At 40.0% G+C, this 22,276-nt stretch overlaps 2 protein-coding genes across 2 annotated transcripts; one reads left to right on the top strand and one right to left on the bottom strand.

The window, feature by feature from the left end:
* Positions 1 to 935: 935 nt before the first annotated feature.
* On the bottom strand, positions 936 to 17,596 carry LOC124061559 (periphilin-1-like). Its single transcript, XM_046393484.1, has 11 exons — positions 17,392 to 17,596; positions 17,040 to 17,100; positions 16,763 to 16,833; positions 16,300 to 16,512; positions 15,694 to 15,755; positions 12,795 to 12,899; positions 12,259 to 12,404; positions 9,917 to 9,993; positions 8,889 to 9,023; positions 3,864 to 4,028; positions 936 to 3,191 (listed from the first exon to the last, which is right to left on the bottom strand). Coding segments are annotated over exons 2-11 (1,098 nt in total). The 5' UTR covers positions 17,041 to 17,100; positions 17,392 to 17,596; the 3' UTR covers positions 936 to 3,068.
* A 1,175-nt stretch (positions 17,597 to 18,771) lies between these two features.
* On the top strand, positions 18,772 to 21,113 carry LOC124061560 (YY1-associated factor 2-like). The gene is made up of 4 exons (XM_046393485.1): positions 18,772 to 18,932; positions 19,232 to 19,357; positions 19,915 to 20,067; positions 20,186 to 21,113. The coding sequence occupies exons 1-4, from the start codon at positions 18,907 to 18,909 to the stop codon at positions 20,361 to 20,363; spliced, it is 483 nt and encodes a 160-aa protein (XP_046249441.1). The 5' UTR covers positions 18,772 to 18,906; the 3' UTR covers positions 20,364 to 21,113.
* The last annotated feature ends 1,163 nt before the right edge of the window (positions 21,114 to 22,276 follow it).

Genomic DNA, 22,276 nt, shown 5'->3' on the forward strand with positions numbered 1-22,276 from the left:
ATGTTTAATGTTAAATGAGGCACTGGGGAATCTAGTATTTATTTCATTTTTTTTAATACACAAGAAGTATGAGGTATGAACAGTAATAAAGATCTTTACAATTCTCCCTTTTTAACCCTATAATTATACAGTAAAAACAGTATATCATAATTAGCTTAAGCACATGGAGCATATTAAGCACATACAACCTAAAAGTTGTATAAATTAGCCTCATGACCAGCAGAGGTCCTCTTGACATAGTGATGAGTGTTGGCAGGTCATCTTGTTCGGGCTCGAACGTTTTGAGTGCACGCCCAATTTTAATTTTAAATGTAGGTCTATTCGAAGGTTGACAAAAAATGTAATGCATGTCAATGTGCAATTTATCTTCCTAACGTAACAGCCAAAATGTCACAATAAATGCAGGACTCAATTTTAATTTTAAATGTAGGTCTATTCGAAGGTTGACAAAAAATGTAATGCATGTCAATGTGCAATTTATCTTCCTAACGTAACAGCCAAAATGTCACAATAAATGCAGGACTCCAAACCAGTTCCAATTGGGACAAGGCCCTAGGTGTGCGTATGGACAGTAGGGACATAATCCCTACCAGTATTTTGGGAGGACAGATTTGTCCCTACCAATATTTGAGCGAGCAAAAAACAACAGATTTACAGGCCTTGACACATATTACAACTATATTGTTGTTTCAGAAAATGAAGAGAGACTTTGACAACTTCTTAAAAATCAAAAAGCTCTATGTCAGTGAAGTAGCTTTTCAGTACTGGTTAAAATTGAATGTTTTATGTTTTTAATATATGAATTAGATTTCTCTTGCTCATGACTGTATGGCATGACATATTGTTCACACAGAACAATCAGTTCCACTGTGCAGGAGGTATCACGTTTGTCAGTGTGCAATGTCAGTGCATTTTCCATTTTAGACCAGACTGAACAGGTTCAAGAGTCTTTATTGTCATTGTGCAAGCAAAACGAAATTTTGTAAATAGCACTGTAAACAAGTGCAATTAAAAGGAGATGCTGTTTTTCTGAATTAAAAGCACTGTAATGTCTAGATCTGTTGAAAGAGTCGGTTTTGTCCCCAGTTATTTAGAATCTCAATAGTCAGGTTATAATCACTGCTCGATGTTAGTCTGGACGACTGCATCTATCAACCTTAGGGTTAATTCGTTTTGTAGACATTCAAATGGAATGCCGCTACAACAATTATAAAATTAAAAAAAGTCATCTAATAGCTGAATTGTTAATCATTCGCTTAACACGACATTAGACCAGAAACACCAGGCCAAATGTCACTAACGTTGATTACAACAATACCCCAAAACGTCTAATTTAGATTCAATTAAGCTATCAGTCAAAATCAGATCTCAGTAAATGCAATTTGTGGGTGGTTGCATTAAGGGTTGTACAACACTGTTTCCACTCACAGCTTTTGTTCGCATCATACTTTTTTCAGAAGACGGAAAAAAAAGAGCTGTTTTAAGTTGTATACTGATGAGGTAATGTATCAATTTGTAGCTATGCAAGATTAACAAGTGTAATATGTAAAAAAATATGATCTAACACAATGAGAATTTGTATTAGCTGATCTTTCCTTAGTATCAATCATAACAACAAAATATAAACTGTAGAAAAGACTTTAGAACAGTCTGCAAAGACACCATCACAATTTTATGAAGTGATAACATGTTGAGTTTACAGCATGTTTCAGTGCTCCCAAGAACAAACTCACTGAATGCAGGTTTACAGAATTAGATCAGACTGAAGTAGTCGGTTTTTTTCCCGAAAGAGTGCAGCAACACTATTTTAAAAAACGAGTGGAGAAATACATTAAACAGAGATGCTTCCATATACAAATTAATCTGAAAAGTGTGACATATTGTACATCATATGCTGTTACAAGCCTATTAAAAGATTGTCGCTCTTGGTCTCAGTAATCCATGTCATACAGCCTCTGCATTGCACAGGTGAGGCAATAGATTTTAATAGATTTGCTGCTTTAATCTGAAATGTAAACAGTAACAGTTTTGAAGGTAGACCTTTCAATTTTTCATGGATGTAGCCAAAAAGAGCTGCAGATATATTCTTATTTCTCTGGAAACGTTTTTCAAAAACTTATATTTTGCATATTCAGCTTTTACAGTTTGTCAAATCAAATTACCCTTACAAAGAAGGTACTGGCACCAACTATAGCTGTACTTTGCATGTTGTACAACATATGGGATGCTGTGTCTTGTGAATTTTTTTCTTGTCGTTTTTGAATCAATGGCCACATGGAGTACTTTGTTCTTGTAACACATGAGAAATACTGAACTCAAAATGTTCGTCTCCCATTTTCAATGTAAATGAATAAATGAAAGTAATTCAAAAGATTTGCTTTTCAAGAATTAATACAGCATTGGTTATGATGAAAACGTTTAAGAATTTTAAAAAACAGTTTTAAAAACAAAAATGCCTTAGCACTCTCCTAACATTCCATCTAGTACTCTGATCCAGGTGGTTGCCGTCCCATCAGAGGTGGGATGCAGGCAGTTGTTGGTGGACAGCAAGTATACACATCCAAGTACCATCCTCATACTGGACCTTGCACCAAGGGCCTTCAGCATGGCTGTAACAGGTTACCCCACAGGCCACCTTATCTTTCTTAGGACCTTTCAGGTTTGGTGGGGTGCTAGCAAAGGCAACAGTGCTGCTAGCCTTGAGGTCCTAATACTGTTTGCTAGGCTGGAAAAACGGTCGGAAAGGCGGTCTGGTGTCCATCCTGGTTTGGCATAGGTTATAACCTGACAGACCTGGGGATTTGAGAGATGAAAATTGCTCAATTTTTCACCTTGGCAGGGGTACAGCTGCAACCGCTTTCAAAGGCCCTTTACAGGATCATGCTGAGCAGGAGCAGGGTAGCTCTCCGACAGAATGGCTGTTTTCTTGTCCAGGTTCTCTCGTCTAAATACTTCTGGGACAAGGGTGGAGTCCTCCGTACTCCCAGTTTGCAGTCCTCCTCCTTCATTCCCAGCTAGAGCATAGGAGAGTCCCCTGTATTTCCAGGCTGCCTTCTTTCCTCTTGCTTTCAATCAGTGCTGGTTGGGTCGGTGGAACAAAGTTGTGGAAAATCCTCTTCTGTCTGGGCATGGGTGACAGGAGATGTGTGGGGGCTGTTGTGGTTGGGCTTGTTTCCCCCTTTGGCAATGATCTAGGGGTAAGACAGTACATTAGTGATCTGTGTCCTGGACAGCATCCAAACCAGTTGGTTCCAGGGGATCTTTTGAGTTAACTCACTGACTCTTGAAATGAGGGACAAATCATACACCGGCCCAGCAACAGCAACCGGCTTATAGGAAAGCCGTTACACTGGGGTACTAGCTAGCTAGCTAACTTGTGACAGTGGAAAACCAAAAGAGCCAGTAAAGCTGAGCTGAACCACAATGCAGACGCAGTAAATGTCACTTTGTTTGAAATGGTATTACGCTTTATGATACTGTATAATGCCATTGCTTTAGGATTATCGTATTTTATCTGTCTTTATAAACTACATCTGAAGGTTTCCATACATGCTTATAAACAGGGTGCTTTTGTCCATATATGATTAAAAACTCAATACAAATGTCTTCATTGATTTATACAGAATACAGTATGCATGCATGATTCACATAAGCAAGGTGAAGTGTCTGATCTTTGAACATAGCTAAAATTAGACATGTTTTTAGGTCATCAGTCTCTCTGTCTTTTCAGTTTATTTCCCCCTTCTGCTTGCTCTTATAGGGAGCACTTATAGAATGCACTTCTAGCACTTTCTATTTCAAAAATAAGATTTTAAGACTCCATATTGTCATTTCAGTGTTTTGGGACCTGTGGCTTCTAATACCTCGTCCAGCTCCTTCACAAAATGCCTAAGGTCATCTAGGCAGCGTTGTTTGATCTCCAACAGGTTCTCATCCAGCGGAGCCTGCAGCAGATTATTCAAACTGGGCTCCTTGGCCACCAACATCTTCACCACTGTGCGAAATGTCTCACAGTCCTGCCTGTAATGCTGCACAAAAGAAAACAATGACGTCAGGAATGTCAACATTCACAATGACACAACGAAGCATAAAGAGAAAAAAACGACTCTTCACTTTTTTAGATTAAAGTGCATGACAAATTCAGACAAAATCTCTTTCCAAGTAAGACATCCCTTTGAGCAAGACCCGTGTTTCTGGATTTTACTCTTCAACAAAAGCAACTACTTATGTAGGAAACCTTCCTGTAATGTTGCTGGATATACAAAGCAGCGTATCGGCTGTCAGCTGAGGAGATCTACTGGACCAATGCACAGGTTTAAAAATAGCAGAATTCCCCATTAATGAACCCAGTTGTAACAAATTGGTGTATTCCACGAAACAGGTGGGTGAATGTGTGTATGCAAGCCTATTCAAGGACATGTGTAGCCATAACAAAAGGGATGTGAGGTGTCAGAGTATGTTACTGGTGTTGCAGCAATCTTTCTTCCCACATTGTAACAAGCTCTCACATTTTACTGCTTACCCAAAACGGCTGTTAAGTTCTTTATGAGAGTCCCAGGTGCAAGCTCACAACATTTTTATCACCTGGGGAGAAAAGGCTAAATGTGGGGCCATGCACTCACACCACCTAGATGTTCTGGGCTACACCAGCTTGTCAGGGAGCAGTTTGGGACACTGGGGTTCTCCGGAGGTGGAGTTAATGCAGCCCAGATCACCTCTTCCCTCAAATTAGAGTCACTGGGGAAGATGTAAGGCTTTTCTGTGGCTTAAAACAACCACTCTCCTGACCACTACAAGGAAGAAATCAAATCCAATTTACTACTTAAGATTAGATACATGTCTACATAGAAAAAACAGGCTATCACGTGGTCATAGAGGACATATTTTATTGCCACAACATATTCATAGTTTTATATTTTAGAAATCGGCTGTTGGTAATCAGTTCCTCAGATGGAAAACAGTCAATGTTTGCATCACTTGTCCTGAAGCGTCAGGAGATATGACCTACTTCTTCACCACTGAGATGAAATCAAACGGCTGCAGCTTCCTCAAAGGAACATGTTCGGACCACTTAACTTTTTTTTAGGGAGGAAGAAGATCAGTTGACAGTATTTCATTAATTATCTGCTAAATGAAATAAAATATATGCAATAAGTTTTCATGTTTTTGAAAGAAAAAAATGCTACCTGTCAGCTTAAATCAGTGTCCAGTCTTGAGCAGAATGTGAGGTTAACCAGTTAAACGGCTCAATTCCAGAGTTCTGTCAGTTATGGGGGAATTTAAAACCACAACTGCTGTTTCTTTGCCTAGATACACATTACATAATGTGTATCTAGGCAAAGTCATGATTGAGTATCCATCAATTTGTACAGAGACCAAGAAAGCTTTTGTAAATTACTTATATCACAGTCACATCACCTCACTGCACTTGATGAGATTTACAAGGTTTTAAGCAAGAAATGCATCTAATCTCTGATGTATGGAAATATATTACTGTCACTACCAAGGGAGAAAGGAAAGAGGAGCTGATGTTGGACTGTGAGGCTGCAGGGAGCTCAGCTGGGTGGTGCTTTTAATACACAGAAAAAGGTCAAAGAAACAAAAATAATATGGCATTCAGCTTGGAACAATAAGGATGGAAACAATTTGCCACATGGGAACCACTCACTGTGTTTTCAAGCTAAAGAAAGGTCCCATGTTTAAACAACAAAAGCCTCAAAGTCAGGCTGTTTACAATACCTGCTGTGGAGAAAAAAAAAGTCCAGGTGCATTTGTTGTGTGTGTCACACCAGGGCCAAAGTAGGCTTAATAAGGTTATGTGAAATGAGAATTACACACAAACAACAAATTGGTGGGAGAAAATGAAGGTTCTCCGTCAAAAAAAAGCAATGCCTCAAGCCCACAAGATCACTTCAGTTCTCCTGCATGGCTTTTTCAGATTTCATTTCTCTCCTGCCCCCTTGATAATTCACCCCGCTGAACTAGCTAGAGCATGTTCAGATAGCTGATGCACACCTATCTGTTCATTCCTGCATCGCTAACCCACATTCTCTGCTACAGCAAGTGAATGTGGAACGGCGATGGTTCCAGTTGCAGGGAAAAGGTTATTATCACTGTATCACAACATGCACTGTACGTACTCTGAGGATGGTAAGTCACGTAAACTCCAACAGAAATATCCCAGACTGTGGGACATGTTTGGACTCAGGCTGATGATTTAATGTCAGCAGATCATGTCAAGCGAATTGGCAGCCCCACATAATGATAGCCTTCAGCCCGACCACAAGGAAGCGAGAGACGCACGACACGTGTGGGCAGCTAAGCTCAGGGTCAGTTTCATTCCACAACACAGCTTTCCTTCTGTCTGCATGCTGTATAAGCGGTCCCTTCCCAGGCTATTCTGAACCTTTTTATTCACCTTAATTTTACATTACACACACTAGCTTTCAGGTGGATTTCCTCCCCACTGCCACTTAAGTGCAGATTTTGCCTTTGATAAACATTTTCACTAGGTGAGCATTATCTAGCAGAGGAAGCAAAAATGTGTTCCAGGTTTGATGATGTGAGAGGAAACATGGCCTAAATGAGACACAAACATGTGGTGTGCGTCCCACAAACCAGTACCCCACTAATCACTTAGGGTTAATTATGTTTGCCATCTTTCAAAACAAAATCTTTCTAAGCTTTTCCCAAGCTACAGCCTTTGTTGACAGCGATTACATTTTCACTTCATTATATCCCATATACACAAGTTACACACTTGAAAGCTTCAGAATAGGATAAGGAAAAGATTGGGGATAGTGGCCTTATAATGAACTCTGAATTCAAATTAAAAGATTTCCCTTGATTGTACTTGAGCTTAGAGGACTGTGAGCCATCATGTGCTTGCACACATATGACTACACATGTAAATTGATGAACAGCATTACTCCACGTTTATTTATCCAAGCACTAAACAATTGCAGGGTGACTTCAAACAGGCAGCTATTTTTATAAAAACAAAAAACAAAAAACTGCTCCCACGTTACTTGAACAAACAGGAAAGCTGATTTTGACCTGAGCGTGCTCTCTATGTTGTGAGAAAAGGTTGCAGGGGAGGTTCTGCCTAAGTTCCCTCCCTGGAGTGGGAGCCATGAGCTGATCCTTAAGACTGATAGTGAGGGGCCACACAGGACGGGCTGGAGCCCCAAGAGAAAGAGTAACACTAGGGCCCTTAAAGAGGAGCCTTAAAAAGTGGGCTCCTGCCCAAATCGGATGTTTGTGGAGGTCCAAATTGTGAACATACTGACAAGAGTGTACGTTGGGATACCGGCTGGGGGTTGGGAGGCTGAGTGAGATTATACATGAGGCACTCACGTGGACATTTAGTGAGGCTCTGTTCAAATGAGCACTGATGCAGGCAGGGGTCCTGCATAATAAGGGAAGTGGGGTAATGACTGGAGGGCTGGTACACATTAGGGGATATTAAAAGAGCCATTTTAATCACTCAAGCTGCAAACCGGACCTCTCAATGGAGTGGCTAATAGTTGAAATGGATATGTTTCATTTGGGCTGATTGAGATGATGAATGGACTCTGAAAATCACTCCCAGGCAGTTAGCTAAGTCTTGAATGGATATTTTCCGAGTTCCTGTGTTGGTGATGTTATTCTACATGCTCAGATTTGTTCTGTGGTCAGTGCCAAAGAATGATGAATTGTCATCTATTGCATCACAAAGAAGCAGAAGGAGATATTGTGATGATGGTTTACAAAACAACTGCATGCTAGTCAGCGCGTCTGTAATGTAATGATTTAGTGTTTTGAAACATCGTATGACAAGAAGTCTCATAAGCAGGTGCGTTTTCTGTTTTGGTGAATCTGTTTGAGGTTTCTAATTTCATTTAAATCCCTGAAACACCAGCAGAAAGTATGCATTACAACAAGCCCTTGGCTGAAAAACAATGAGCTGTGCTTGTGTGACAAATCCATTTTCGACTCACCTGGCCACAGGCTAACAGGGTTTGTATACACAGCATCACTGATCAGAAAAATAGCCCATTTAGGAGGGACAAAAAGGGGAATTGAGTGGTTAACGTGTGTGTGAGACACACGTTTTACAGTAACAGCTGTGGATCAGAGATGTTCCTTCATCCACTTTAAGGAGGTCTGAAACCTGCCCACGGCCTGATCGGCTCAGTTTGGAGATCCACAGCGGCGATGGATCATTTTGTGTTCAACTGAGCCTGGGGCAGATGTTACAGGAAAGACACAGTAGAGGCTTCTACCTCTCACCGTGTCTATAGAAGCAGATGGAAAAGGCAGGGTAAGCATGTGTGTGCTGATGCCAAAAGACGTACCACACCGTGGGTGGGCCGCCTGCATCCTGCAGGGCAATTCCTGCCCTGCTTTAACGGGAACAGATAAGTGGCACTGTAGTACAGCGCAATGAAGGGGAGGGTGCAACTTCAAATAGCAGGCCACAAGAAGCATCACAACCTGGGGTGCTAAGGAGTTTTCTGCTGACTTATCCACTTTCTGTCCGCCAAAAAATATTTTCAAGTACAGTGTTCCTTAAACATTACGAGTGGCAAGCAAAGGCACATTTATACACCTTTTACATCAACCCCTTGACTGTCAGCCAAATCATAAAGAAGCCAGTGTAAAAGGGTTGTCTGGATACGTCGCCCACTTCGGGATCTGGGTAAAGCCCACACATCTTAAATGGTGCAACCACACACAAAGTTGAAGTCATTGGGAATATCAGTTTTGGGGCCGCAATGTCTCAGATTCAGTGTACAATCTAGATTATCCATATAAACACAATAAACAAAGACAATGGAGGTATGTTCAGACAAAAGCCACAAAGAACCGAGAAAAGTGAAGTCGTTTCATGAAGCAAATCTTATTACCGTCTCAATTTCCAGAGCCTTAGCTTTAATGGCCTCCAACCGGCGAGCCTTGAAGTCTTCCTCTGGTGTCAACTTTGGCTCCATGCTGGCATCCACCACCTCCTCCGTCTCCGCTACAGATGCAGGAGTTTTTTCCTGGCAGGCCAAAGGTTCAGGGGTTAGAGTCGAGGTCACCAGGTTTAGAAGCTGGTTCTGATTTCAAAGTGTTTCAAATAGAGACAACTCCGCTCTTTTACGGGTGTTGAGTTCTTATTTTTGTACATGTGTCATTATGTGTGCCGCATGTCAGAAACAGTAAACAGAAATGTGGTAACATATACAGTACATCTCTCTGATTAAAGGATCCTTACAGCCAAAGATCAAGGCAAAGGTCCAAAGACACATATAGATCAGCTATACTTCCAATTAAAAGGAACATAACCTAAATGTCAAAAAATCAAACAACATGTTTTTCCGACTTTTTATACGGTACCAGTACAGGGTTTGCCTGTTTCAGTACAAAACATATACTGCAAATTTCACCTTCATATGTAAAAGTTTCATAATCACTGGTGTTAATGTAAACCATTTCAATACTCCTGTTTTTGATGAATTCGAGGACAGTACAAGACCTGAGAGTTTTCTGCCAAAAACTGTTGTAAGAGTTGTGTTCATTAAAACTAATTATTGATCATTCATAGTATTTATTATTATCCTATTCTAAGCGATGTGTTTCATTGACTAGGAGGGATCTGTTCATTAATATAGAAGAGAGGCAACCAGAGGACAAGAATTATGAAACAAACGTCTTGCTGTAGAGAAAAGGTGTTCTTATGCTTATGAAATGTTAAGACAATTTTGTATAATTGCTGAAATTACTGTGATACTCTAGAACTCCTCTGCACAGCTGATATTCACTGAGATTTTACTGAGCTGTTACATTAAGTACAAGAGTATAGAGTGATGTAGAGTATCACATGCTACTGTATTTAGCTGTATTTGCAACATGTTTCTTCATGAGTGATACTGGGAGAAGAGGCTGTTTTTACCTTCGATGATCCTGAGCTGTGAGGAGACCCCTCAACAGAGCTGCTGGCAGTGTGGTTCGCTGGCACATTGGGCTTGTCTGTGGACAATGTATCACAACCAGATAATCTTCCTCTGAACATTATGGCAAATAAAAAGTTCTGGCAAAGTGGTGTCAATGATTAAAAGAGAACACACAAAAAGAACACACGAGGGCAACCACAGCGTGCTTTTACTTCATTGGTCAGTGGTCTGGGACACGTTACATTAACTGCAGCAAGCCAGCTTTAAATATGGATAGGCAATGTAATTCCCCTCTACATATGTTCATTAACCATCTCATTTTGTTCAGAGCTGCAAAATGCCATAAATTTGGTTTTTAAACAACACCCTGCAGAACAATTATTTTCCACAGTGAAACATCAAACAATAACTCAACTGTCACTGTGAACAATCACAAATCCAAGGCACTACGCTGCAACTCAAAAGCATAAATCATTTTTTTAAATACTCCCTTGCTGGATCTCAGCCATGCCTAAACTGAAATATTGTCCTCTGCTGGCTCCAATGTGTCTAGAAAAAAATGGCCAAGTTGTCTGTTTTTACTGAAGGAATCTTCCATAGTACTTAGAGTGAGCCCAAGCAAAACCTCCCTTTTAATTTGAGTCCAGTCAGTGCGACTATAGTGTTCCCAGGAGGTGCTCTCTATGATTACCGACATGTTGCATGTACACACGGATTTTAAGTGACAAAGTTACTGTAGTACATCCAAACATGTTGTCTCGTTATCCACGTAACCTGGAGCCTTTGTAAAAGGATTTTAGTCCACTAAGGACCCAATGGCCTTCAGCTACAGAACCTGACACCAAGCCATGCAGGTGGTCGTCCCACAAGGCAGCAGCCCCAGTGGTTCTTGCCAGTAATAATCAGCAATGATCAAGCTTTTGGTAGAAGTACACTGTACACAGCTTCTGTGCGCAAGACAAAGCCTATCAGCAAAGTCCTGTTTTTGTGTACTCTGCTGTGCTGGCCTAATTAGTATCCCAGATAGGAGGGGAGGTGGGAGGCACAACTGTTTTCTCACAGTTTTATTGCATCTTCAAAGGGTTGTACAACATGGAGCTAAGCATTCAACACATTAATATTGTTTGCGTATCCTAGAAATCAAAGAAATCATTGTCCGCACTGCTTTGCCTGAGACTAGTTATATTGCTTGTGTCAGATCGCTTAAAAACAAGATTTCATAAAATGTGAATGCATAAATTTCATTAGCTCCGCATTGCCAATTAAAGTTCTAAAGGCCGTAAAAGTCACAAAAGAAAGCATGTAAAATGACAGACCCAAAGTGATTTTAAAGACGCCGTTAAGCCGACGCATGAACTACTTTCTCACTGAAGAAAAGGTCAGGTTCTGAATCCAAAACCAAACCACCCCAATAAAGTTAGGGTATCCTTTTTCCCAGCCTCTAAAAGTGTGTGTGGTGTTAGTGTAATTAACATCTTAACATGTTTCAGCACACCCTGACCTTCGCATTACACGCCACGTCTGAAAACAGATGCTTCACCTGGAACGGCTTAATACCTTTAGACATTATAATTATGTTATAATTATATGTATACTTGTGTAAAACAGGAAAATTATCTCCATTGTTGTCATTACAGAGGGTGTAACAGCTGCAAGGGCAATCACTGTATTAGATAGTGTATTAGCAAATTCACATTATCTGTGCTTGTTCAGGTTTTGCATGCTGTGGCCAATCACAGAGTGGTGCCGCGTTACTGGACGTCACACAGTCCTCCCAGGCAGCAGGTCAGAAAGCTACGTCCATTACTGACAGTTCTTTGCAACAGTTTTAAAAGAAATCGTATAATGGATTTGGAGAATGGAGACAAGGTTAAAGTTTTCTCTTCCTCATTCAGAATGGTATAAATATATTTACAGTTTGCAAATAAAGGTGATATAACAATTGCCAAAATATCTCAGGTATAACATTTTCATTGCAAATACAACAGGGAGCAGCCCAGTATGAACAAATATGTGAATTTAGGTGGTGTTAAAATGTACACGGACCAACAGCTAATCAATATTGGGACTGCTGTGCTGGGTTCGCTGGCAAAAACTTTAACGGCACAGAACATACGGTATATCATACACTATTTAACGTTCCAGCAGCACTATTATAGCACAGGTTCATTACTGATACTGATGTGTAGGTGTGGAGAAATGTGTGCCTGAAAACGTGAGAATGAATGTTCAGATTTCGGTTTCTTTCATTCTTCACAGCTGATCACAAGGCTGTAACTCCGACTTTTTCAAATCTGTTGACTCAACCTGTTAAAGATTCACGACGACTACATATACTTACGCTTTTTCTGGGCCTGCTGGTGATTGTGGCCTTTTTCCCGGTCGGGGGAGAAGCTCCTGCTCCTCGTGTTTGATCCAGAGCGGACTGGTGGCTGGGCTTCCCTGTTCCCAGGAGAGCGTCCCCGTTTGATGGCAGGTGGACCGGTGCTGTAGTGATCGAAAACAGGCAAATCAGTGCTGTGGATTTTGGTGACAAAACAAGAGATTTAGCTTTTGATGAATAATATATATAAATGCATTTGTTTTCCGTATCTGCACATGACAGCTTGAGGCAGGAACATATTTTTTCACTGCACATAAAATGAGGGATACAGTACTTGTCATGGGAATCTTTTATTATTTTTCTTAAAATGTAATTACTGGATATCCTTCCTCAAGAGTGACATTTTCAAAGACAACCTTATAGATACATTTTGTCAGTTTTGAGTGAATTTTTTTTTTTATCAAAAACTAGGCAAGAGATTTTAAGCCATGCTTAAAAGCTCAAAGAGTTGGCAGTCTGTTAAATGTATACTGGAAATCAAAAAAAAAACATACGGATGTGAATGCAGTGGCTTGGCTTTTCTGCCTGGCACAGAGTTTTGAGGAGGGCCTGACCCTCGACCTCTGCTGCGGTAATTGTGACCGGCTCTGCCACGGTTCCTGAGAAACATCAAAAATACAGACAAATTAATGACTAGCAAAGCTGCTCTGCAACCTTACAACAAACGCTTTGCAAAGTTCCAAGCAAAAATATAACAAATCAAGAGCATGTTTAATGCAAATTCAAAATGCATCATCTTCATCACTCCTGGTTAAAGAACAAAGAGGGTTTGGTATTTGTCAGAGCGCGCCTTTAGACGGGCAATGGAAACAGAATAAATAAAAGAGCGATCCACAAAGCTTTCAAAATTCATACTCAGTGGTTCACTGATGAACTTCTGGCATGGAGGCAAGCTTTTACTTTGGCCCAAGCAACAGTTGGCTGACAGCTGGAGCAATTAGGGGCTTTTTTCACCAGTATCTTCCTTCAATTGTAGGCACAACCGTGACGAAGCTTAAACATGGAGCTGAAGACACAAAGCACTGTCAACAAAGCTGTTAGTCAACCACATAAAGTAAAGAGTGATTCCTGAGCATTTATCTAACATGATAAAACCAACACAAGTACTGAAACTTTATTTTTGCTTGCTCATTTTTTACGATTTTACAGACTCAAAACTTGTGTGCAAAAAACCTTTAGGCCCAGAGGTATAAAGGACCCAAAGGCACCTGGTTGTCACGACCTCTGCCTGAACTCGGGCCACATCTCAAACAAAGAGCAGGTCTAACAGCGCCTCACACTTTTACGACTCATGGTCTGTTTGAAGTAGCCAAGACTCAGCGTGCCATTTGCCTGAACTTAATTTGCCAACGTTGAATTGACATCAATGCAGGACACAAATAACATCAAAAAACTATGAATAGGGGAGAAAACACTGTGTGCTTGGAAGTACAAGGAGTATATCAGGCACTTATCAGACAGACATTTGTCCAGAAATGATACACATTTAAACGGCTGTGCCTTAATGCAGAAGCAAAGATATGAGAAAAAGACCCTTCATACCAACAGTCACTACACAAAGATATCACCAGAATAATACAATGATTTACTGACTTACTAACAAACACTAATGACCTATAATATTTGCATCTTTATTCCCTTTGCTGTCTTTGATCACAACACGGAGGCCGGGCTCATTCAAAAATAACAGTACTTCAACTAACTGAGTAGATTTACAAGGGCAGTTCACAAATGAAGACACGGCTGCATTTAGCACAGCAGCGTTTCACTGTTCATTAAGAGAGTTAATATCTTGAAGATACACATCAGGCAGTCCACTCATTTCATAATCCAAGTGAACAACCTCCACAAGGGAGCTCAGAAAAACTATTTGAGAGTTTGTCACCAAGATGCCTCTACAGAACTTTATTATATTTATGCACTACTTGTCTTTATCACACACCCCTTAAGATTGATTTACGGCATACTTGTAAGGCGAGGGGTTACAGAGTAGTTATGGAGTCATATACAGTACAGCTTGTGACAAGAGGGTCGCCAGTTCCATTCCACCTCTGACTGGCAGGAAAAAATTTGGGTGTGGTGGAGTGATTAATAATGCTCCTCCCCCTCTATTTGCTGGCTGATGTGCCCTTGAGCAAGGCCCTTAACCCTCCAATTTTGCTCCCCGGGCACCTGAAATGGCAGCCCACTGCTCCTGTGTGTTTCACTGCATGTTGCATGTTGCATGTGTGTGTGCTTCAATCAGTGATGGGTTAAATGCAGAGAAGTAATTTCCCAGCTTGGGATTAATAAAGTATAATAAAATTAAAAAAAAAAAAATTAAATTACTGTCTTGCTGGCTGGGAGGCAAGAGGAGGCAATCAGCTGTTTCTTGGCAAAACCAAAGCAAAGAACCCAAAACACCACAGCTATACTGTTTAGACAGAAATGATGGAACGTTTGTAGTCACTGGGATAATTCTTCCTTAGTACTGCCCACATTTCCAGTGTAAGCTAAACTGGTTAAAATTCTCTTTCTGTGTAAAGAATACATCCCACTGTTCACTCGACGTTAGTACAATGCCTCGGTAATCCCAGTTCGAGATGAGTGCCTTCACACAATCCAAATAACTTGACCAGTACACACCGTACTTGCTGTGTAGCATTACCACAACAGATAGATTTTAAAGGTCATTTGGAACTTGAAAATATCCAATATAAAATTTTATCTAACGCAGTGAGGACCACAAGAGGCACAAGACATACACTGCTCAGAGTATCTGAGATGTGTGCGGGTGTTGAACCGAAGAGGGAGTGGTCCAGCTGTTTTTCCTCTCAGTGTGGGGGGTAAAGGGGGGGGGGTCGGCCTGGCAAAGTGAGTAGACACTAGTGCCCTTTGTCCCCTTCTCCAGCCTGGTTTGACTCCTGGAAAAGGGAGCCCAGGCCTGTAAACTGTTGGTATGCTGGAGTGGCCGGAGGGAGGGGCGGGGGTCTGTTAGCTTCTCTGTGTGGGGTTAAGCTCTTGCGCTTACCTTAAGAGCAGTGCGGTGACAGATCACTGAAATATGCTTCCTAAAAACTATACTCTTCTGCCAAGGCATTTTGCCAATGCGATAATTAGTAAAAAGAGATGTTATATTCTTTACTATAGGATGGAAATAAAGAACTTAAAAAAAATAGCAATTCAAAGTGATTTTTTACACTTAAGAGCTGGGTTAACCGATTTTAATTACCGTATACTGCATGAAAAAAAGCCACACACCTCGAGGTTCATTAAATCTTTATCAAGCTGAAAACCTTTCAAAAGACAAAACTCTGCCTCCATCTAGTGGTCAGTGTAATGCATGACATAAAGATTCAGTGGAGCAACTCAGAATCTGACATATTAGGGATGTGACAAAGTAAAATTAATTACCTTGATACCAGCTGATGCCTTAGATCACGCCTGTTGTAACACGATTGGGAGTATGAACCCTCCTGCAAACAATCGCAACACTTTTAAAGATCCCCCACCACACATGTACTGATGCATGCAACAGGATTTTCTTAGATGTGTCTGATACAGTTTTTAAAGGAGAAAAAGTACATTAAATCACATTAAATGGATTACAACTATTAGTTTCATTATAAATTAATCTGCTGATTATTTTCATGATGAATCAATTAATCGTTTAGTTTATAAAATGTCAAAAAGATTGCGAAAAACTATTTCTTAGGGCCAAAAGTGGTATTTTCAAATTCTGTTGCTGTCCAACTAACAGTCAAAAATCCAAACACTCTCCATTAACTTTCATACATGACAAAGAAAAGCAGTCTTTAAAAACCTTTAAGAAACTAGAACCAGCAAATATTTGAAATTCCTGCTTCAAAAATGACTGAAACGATTTATCAATTTTCAAAATACCTGGTAATACATTTTCTATTGATCGATTAAATGATTCATCAACCCACTGCTGCAGCTCCATCCATAACACAAAACAGATTTTAGTGTTATAAACCATGCATACCAACACCGTCTTACATTTCGTGAGGGTGAAGAATTTCTGCGAAAATGAGGGCTGTCATCAAAGTATCGGCGATCACTAGGTGGGTACCACCCTTCCTCGTAATATTCTCTTGCGTCCTGGTAATTTCGAGAATCATCATACCACGGGTCATCATTAAAGCCTCTGTCAAATTCTCGAGGCGCAGGGCTCCTCCTGTCAATGATATTCACAACTCGATGGACTGTCACCTGAAATGACACAACGTGCGATTTCACATTTCTGTCCATTAGCCTGGACAAACATTTGGATTTAGAAGAACTTGACAAGGTACATAACATGCTGTTCAAAGTGCTCCAGGGGTCAGTGGAGCCGATTTTTAAACAGAGATATAATAACATAACACTAAACACTTTCAGTAACCAGTTCTTCCCACTAATTACCAAGGAGGCTTAGTCAAACTAATATATTTTGGCCATGCAAAACAATATCTCTCCTTACCTCTCTTGCATCCGTTCCTGAGAAGCACTCTTCATATGCATCCCTAATTGAACGACCACGCATATACGCCACTGCAAAAAAAAGAGTGTGTTTGTGTCCTGATCAGCATGCGACTTCTAAGTACAATTCACTGTGAACTCACTTTCACACGTACATTAACACGTAACAAAGCTCTGATATAAACTGGAGCAGGACTGAACAGGATAAATCTGTATGAGAACCACTAATAACATTGTTATACTAGTAACAATGTAAAATTACAGTTGTTTTCACTTACTGTTGAAGGAATGATTTTCGTTAACTGGTTTGGACAGAAGTCTCCGCACAGAATGGCGAACCTATACGTAGAAAGAATATAGCCTTGTTTATCTGACATAGGAGAGGCATATTTACCATAGAGCATTTTAAGCCCTATATTTCTACACCATCATCATACCCTTACCCTAACAGTTTTTTAAATGTATAATGTTATTATAACGTGTAAATGTATAATGGCACTGTAATGTTAAAAATGTATAATGTTATTACCGCTGGGTGAGAAGGCTCCACTGTATTAGCATTGTTATTAGCAAACCTAGCAATTTAGCATCACAGTACAAGAGGAAGTCGTAAGAAACTCACTCACTCACCAAATACTGCTTTGAATTCTCCCGGCTTCAAAGCACGCTTTAAATATTTCTCAAATCCTTGAAGAACAATTATACTAAAATCAAAGTTGTGTGTGACTAAAAAGAAAATAGTTTAAAAAAAACCCAAAACATTCAGCAACATGAACGTTTCGTCGCTTAAATTCCTGTCTGCTCTTCTTCGCAGAATCTCTCAGAAAACATCGCGCTACCGCCCTCTAGTGGCGACTGATAGTCATGCTTAACCTTTCTTACATTGGGCTGTAGTAGTAGATCTTAACTAGCAAAATTTACAAATACTCGACGAATGGTAAAAGTACTGAAACCTAAGTATCAAAGGTATTCAGATACCATATATAGCATTACAGTATTAAAGTCGTTCTTGTATTTTAAGAAGCATTTCAATGTTGTTGCTCGTCAATGCGGAGCTTATTCTGAACAACTTCTATGGTGCTGGGCAATGTAGACCACTGACTGGTATTATGATTTCTAAACCCATCATAGGCTGTGTCATTCTTCATCCACGCATGTAGCTGTTTAAAATAAGTGAACTACAATTACAAGTACGTTTATTGCCTTTAAAATGAAGAAGCAGAGATACTTAACAAAATTGACTTTCTGCAGACATGACACACCAACAATACATTGAAGTACACCTTTTGTTTGGAATTATTTACTGCAAATTTCCTCTCTTCCTTTGTGATTATTTGTATCTCAGTACACGGACTAGCACTTAATGTATGGTGGCTATGTATAACTTTATTTTTTGTTTGTCATGCTCCATATTGTAGAGGTTCGTAATGAAGATAATACACTATTCTAGTTTTTCATGAATGATGTAGTTATGCATACTTTGCATCTGTTGTCCTCCCTTTTGCAGCTGCAGTTTCTCTGTTCAAGGATTCAAGGATTCAAGGAGCTTTATTGTCATTTCACACATGTAGAAGCATGTGGTGGAACGAAATTAGTTTCCCTGGTCCCGGTATAAGCCCAAAAAACCTACAATACCAATGCTATAAATATATATATGTATATAAAAATAATAACGAGCTTAATTCTATTTCTTTTAAGAAAATGGAAATCTATAGGCAAAGTAGGCACTAATTACTACCTCAAAATCGTAATCATAGTACTTGTGTAAAATGGAGGTCTTCAAGTATTCAAACAAACCAAAAAACACCACAAATCTCCATAAATTTCTATTAATAGTAATTTGTGAAGAACACTTACTACAGTGCAGATTTACAAACATCATCTATGCACATTTTACTTCCCCAATCCTCATTCAAAACGTGTCTACCCGCGTTATCGCGCTGCAAAATGCTCAAGGCGCTTTTCATCAACGTTGAGTCACACTTTGTTGTCGCTGTTGTCACTACGTTAAACGTGATTGGGTGAATCGGTGTCACGTGACCCTCCTTCGGCAGGAGTTTCCCCGACAGCTGAGCAGCAGCTAAATGCTTCTTTTCACCTGTAACATTGACCCTTTTCGGCTCCAGCGACTCGAAGTTTCATAAAATGGGTGACAAGAAGAGCCCCACGAGGTAAAAACTAGTCGCTAGTATCTTTGAAAGCAGATAAGTGGAGCCATTAGATAACAGGCAGCTCAGTCAATGGATGGAGCTGTTTTAACTGAAGTGTTCATGGCGGCTGGCTGCTGCCTGAGAACGGGGCAACTGCCTGCGTGAAGTGAAAGCTCACTGTTCCTGAATGACTTGAGTTCAGCGCAGAAGAGACCCTCTTAGACTCGTGTCGTTCCTGTTCTGGTGCCTTTTATGTCACAGGGTTTCTGTGAAATCATTGAAAGTATGCCATTATCACACTGTTTTTGTGTTGTCTGAAGGCCAAAGCGGCAATGCAAGCCCTCCTCCGACGATGGGTACTGGGACTGTAGTGTCTGCACGTTCAGAAACAGCGCTGAGGCGTTCAAGTGCTTGATGTGTGATGTCAGGAAGGGGACGTCAACTCGGTAAGAATTGCCGTGGCTTTTTAACGATCAGAGTATTTTTTTTTTATTGGGATGTGATTTAATAAAAAAAAGCACCGTCAGGTTCAGTTTTGGTTGTTGATTCTGCTTTGTGCACATTTTACAGTTTGTGTTCAGGGCCAAATCTATCACAGAAGACATGTCAAGTGCTCATTGTTGTTTATATTATTACTTTGGTACTTAAAGGACCGATTCTGTAAGAGAAAATCAAGATGCTATCTTCTCAAGGTTTTTACAGTGTGACATTCTGTCTTTATTGTACTATACCTTCACTGCAATAACCAAAGGCTGTTCAGAGAAACAGAAAGAAGGCAGTTTATACTTAAAAATTGGTACTTTGGAAATACCTGTTTCAGTGTACATATAGACACCCAACCACTGTTTTTAAAATGGTCTTGGAAAATTTATCAAATTTGGAAGTTCTCAAACTATTGTTGGAAGCTCCTGGTCAGAGCAAGTAGTTACAAGGTGTGGCAGACATAAATGTAACTATAAGGTCTTTTAAGGTTTTTTTTTGTTGTTGTTGTTGTCTCTTTCAGAAAACCACGACCTGTTTCTCAGCTGGTTGCACAGCAAGTAAATCAGCAGTTTGCACCACCCACACACCCTAAAAAGGAGAAGAAAGAAAAATCAGAGAAAGACAAGAGTGACAAAGAACCGACGCTGAAAAAGAAAAGCCATAAAAGGTTGAGGTAATGAATTCATGTTATTGACTGGTCTTTGAGGCTTTGGGATTTGTCACCAGTGAAATATTAAGTAAGCCCCAAGCAGTTGCCAAAGCTGGTTTCTCTTTGTTTGTCTCTTCACCAGGCCCAGGTTAAAAAACATAGACAGAAGCAGTGCCCAGCATCTAGAGGTCACAGTTGGAGACTTGACTGTAATAATCACAGACTTTAAGGAGAAAGCCAAACCTGTGTCCACTTCTACAAGTGCTGCCTCAGCAGACCAGCACAGTCAAAGTGGCTCAAGCTCAGATAACACTGAATGAGGGGTCTCCAGAAGTTCTTCGCCCAACGGGGAAGGCTTGTCGGCTAATGCACAACCCGTTCTTCTGCACTCTGAACAACCTCAACCAGAGATTAAACTCCCAACATGCACGTTTTTTTTTTTTGTTTGTTTGTTTGTTGTTGTTTTTTTTATTAATACTACATGATAGGATTCTCCTCTTTCTGGGCTGTATTTTTCTCTTCCTTTTCAAGATGGTAAAGAAGCCAGGAGTCAGGCTGTATGCTGTGTGCTCAATTCAAAGAAGTGTTGCAGCAGGATCTATCTTGATGAACTGAAAAGAGGAACTGTAGCATTAAATCCCGGATGTCAGTGGAACTGTGCCCTTTATTGTGGCACCTTGTTTAACACCTCAGTGTTACATCAACATCACACTGCTGCACAGAATAAACGATGCATTACAAAAGACAATATGAAGAAGTCATCTCACAGTTGTAGCTTTTTTTTTGTTATCATTATTTGCACTTAATGGCATCTTATTTTCATGGTAACATTTTTTTAGCATTATTTCCACACCATTATCAATAAATCATAACACTGTTGGTTACTGGCCTTATCCAGCTCTCATTTGATGACATTCATTGTTTTACTGTCTAACATTTGAGTAAAAATAATGAATAATTATTTTAACTATGCTTCTATGCTTCTCCTTCACTCGCTAGAGTTAAGCATGATTTAATCTATAGAATGGTTTATATTGTAAAATAATGTTAAATAAAATAAGTTGTAAGTACTTGGATGTGTTTTTATTTATTTCTTTAAATTATACACTGGAACAATTTGGAAAAGACTTCCTAATAGAAAGCAACATTTTCCATCCATCCATTTTCTATACCGCTTATCCGTCAGGGTCGCAGGGGAGCTGGAGCCTATCCCAGCTGACTACAGGCGAGAGGCGGGGTTCACCCTGGACTGGTCGCCAGTCAATTGCAGGGCCAACACACAAAGACAGACAACCACACACTCTCACACTCACACTTAGGGGCAATGTAGAGTAGCCAATTAACCTAATGTGCATGTTTTTGGTATTGTGGGAGGAAGCCAGAGTACCTGGAGAAAACCCACGCAGGCACAGGGAGAACATGCAAACTCCACATAGAAGGGCCCAGACCGGGATTCGAACCTGGAACCCTCTTGCTGTGAGGCGACAGTGCCAACCACTGCACCACCGTGCCGCCCGAAAGCAACATTTTGTTCAACAAAATGTTTTGTTGCTTTAGTATTTCCATAGCTAACGGATTGTTTTCTGTTGTAGTCAGTTTGTTAATATCCTTTTTTTTCCCCACATCATAACCGATATGTTCCATTAAGGCAAGACATTTAAAGGCAGTAGACTTGGTGGTGGGAAGTAAGTAATTACAGTCACTCACGTACTGTACGTAAGTACAACTTTGAGGTGCTTGAGTATTTGCATGTATTACTTTATACTAAAGATCAACCAGTGTGGTTTCTTTCAGGATCAATACCAATTGTTAACAATCAAGGAGACTTATCACTGATATTTGGAACCAGTATATATTTGTAGTAAAAACAAAAGTCTTGAGTGTTAAAGTTTAGAGTAACCAGTGGTAGAATGTACAGTAACAGTAAGTACAATTTACTCAAGTAATATACTTCAGTACAGTTTCTTATATACTTGAATATTTCCATTTTTTGCTACTTTATACCTCCACTAATTACAGTGTGGAGGCACATATTGTATTTTTTACTCCAATAAATTTATTTTACTGCTGACACTTTACATATCAAGATTTTACAAACAAAGCTTGTAATCACGTTTATAATAATACATTTCCACCAAAGCAACACGTCATTAGAACACTACATCAGAAATTATAATTTGATGATACTTTAACTTGTGGTAGCTGCATTAAGTGCGTTTTGCTGATACTAATT

The sequence above is a fragment of the Scatophagus argus genome, chromosome 7, assembly GCF_020382885.2.
Source record: "Scatophagus argus isolate fScaArg1 chromosome 7, fScaArg1.pri, whole genome shotgun sequence".
NCBI classification, from domain to species: domain Eukaryota; kingdom Metazoa; phylum Chordata; class Actinopteri; family Scatophagidae; genus Scatophagus; species Scatophagus argus.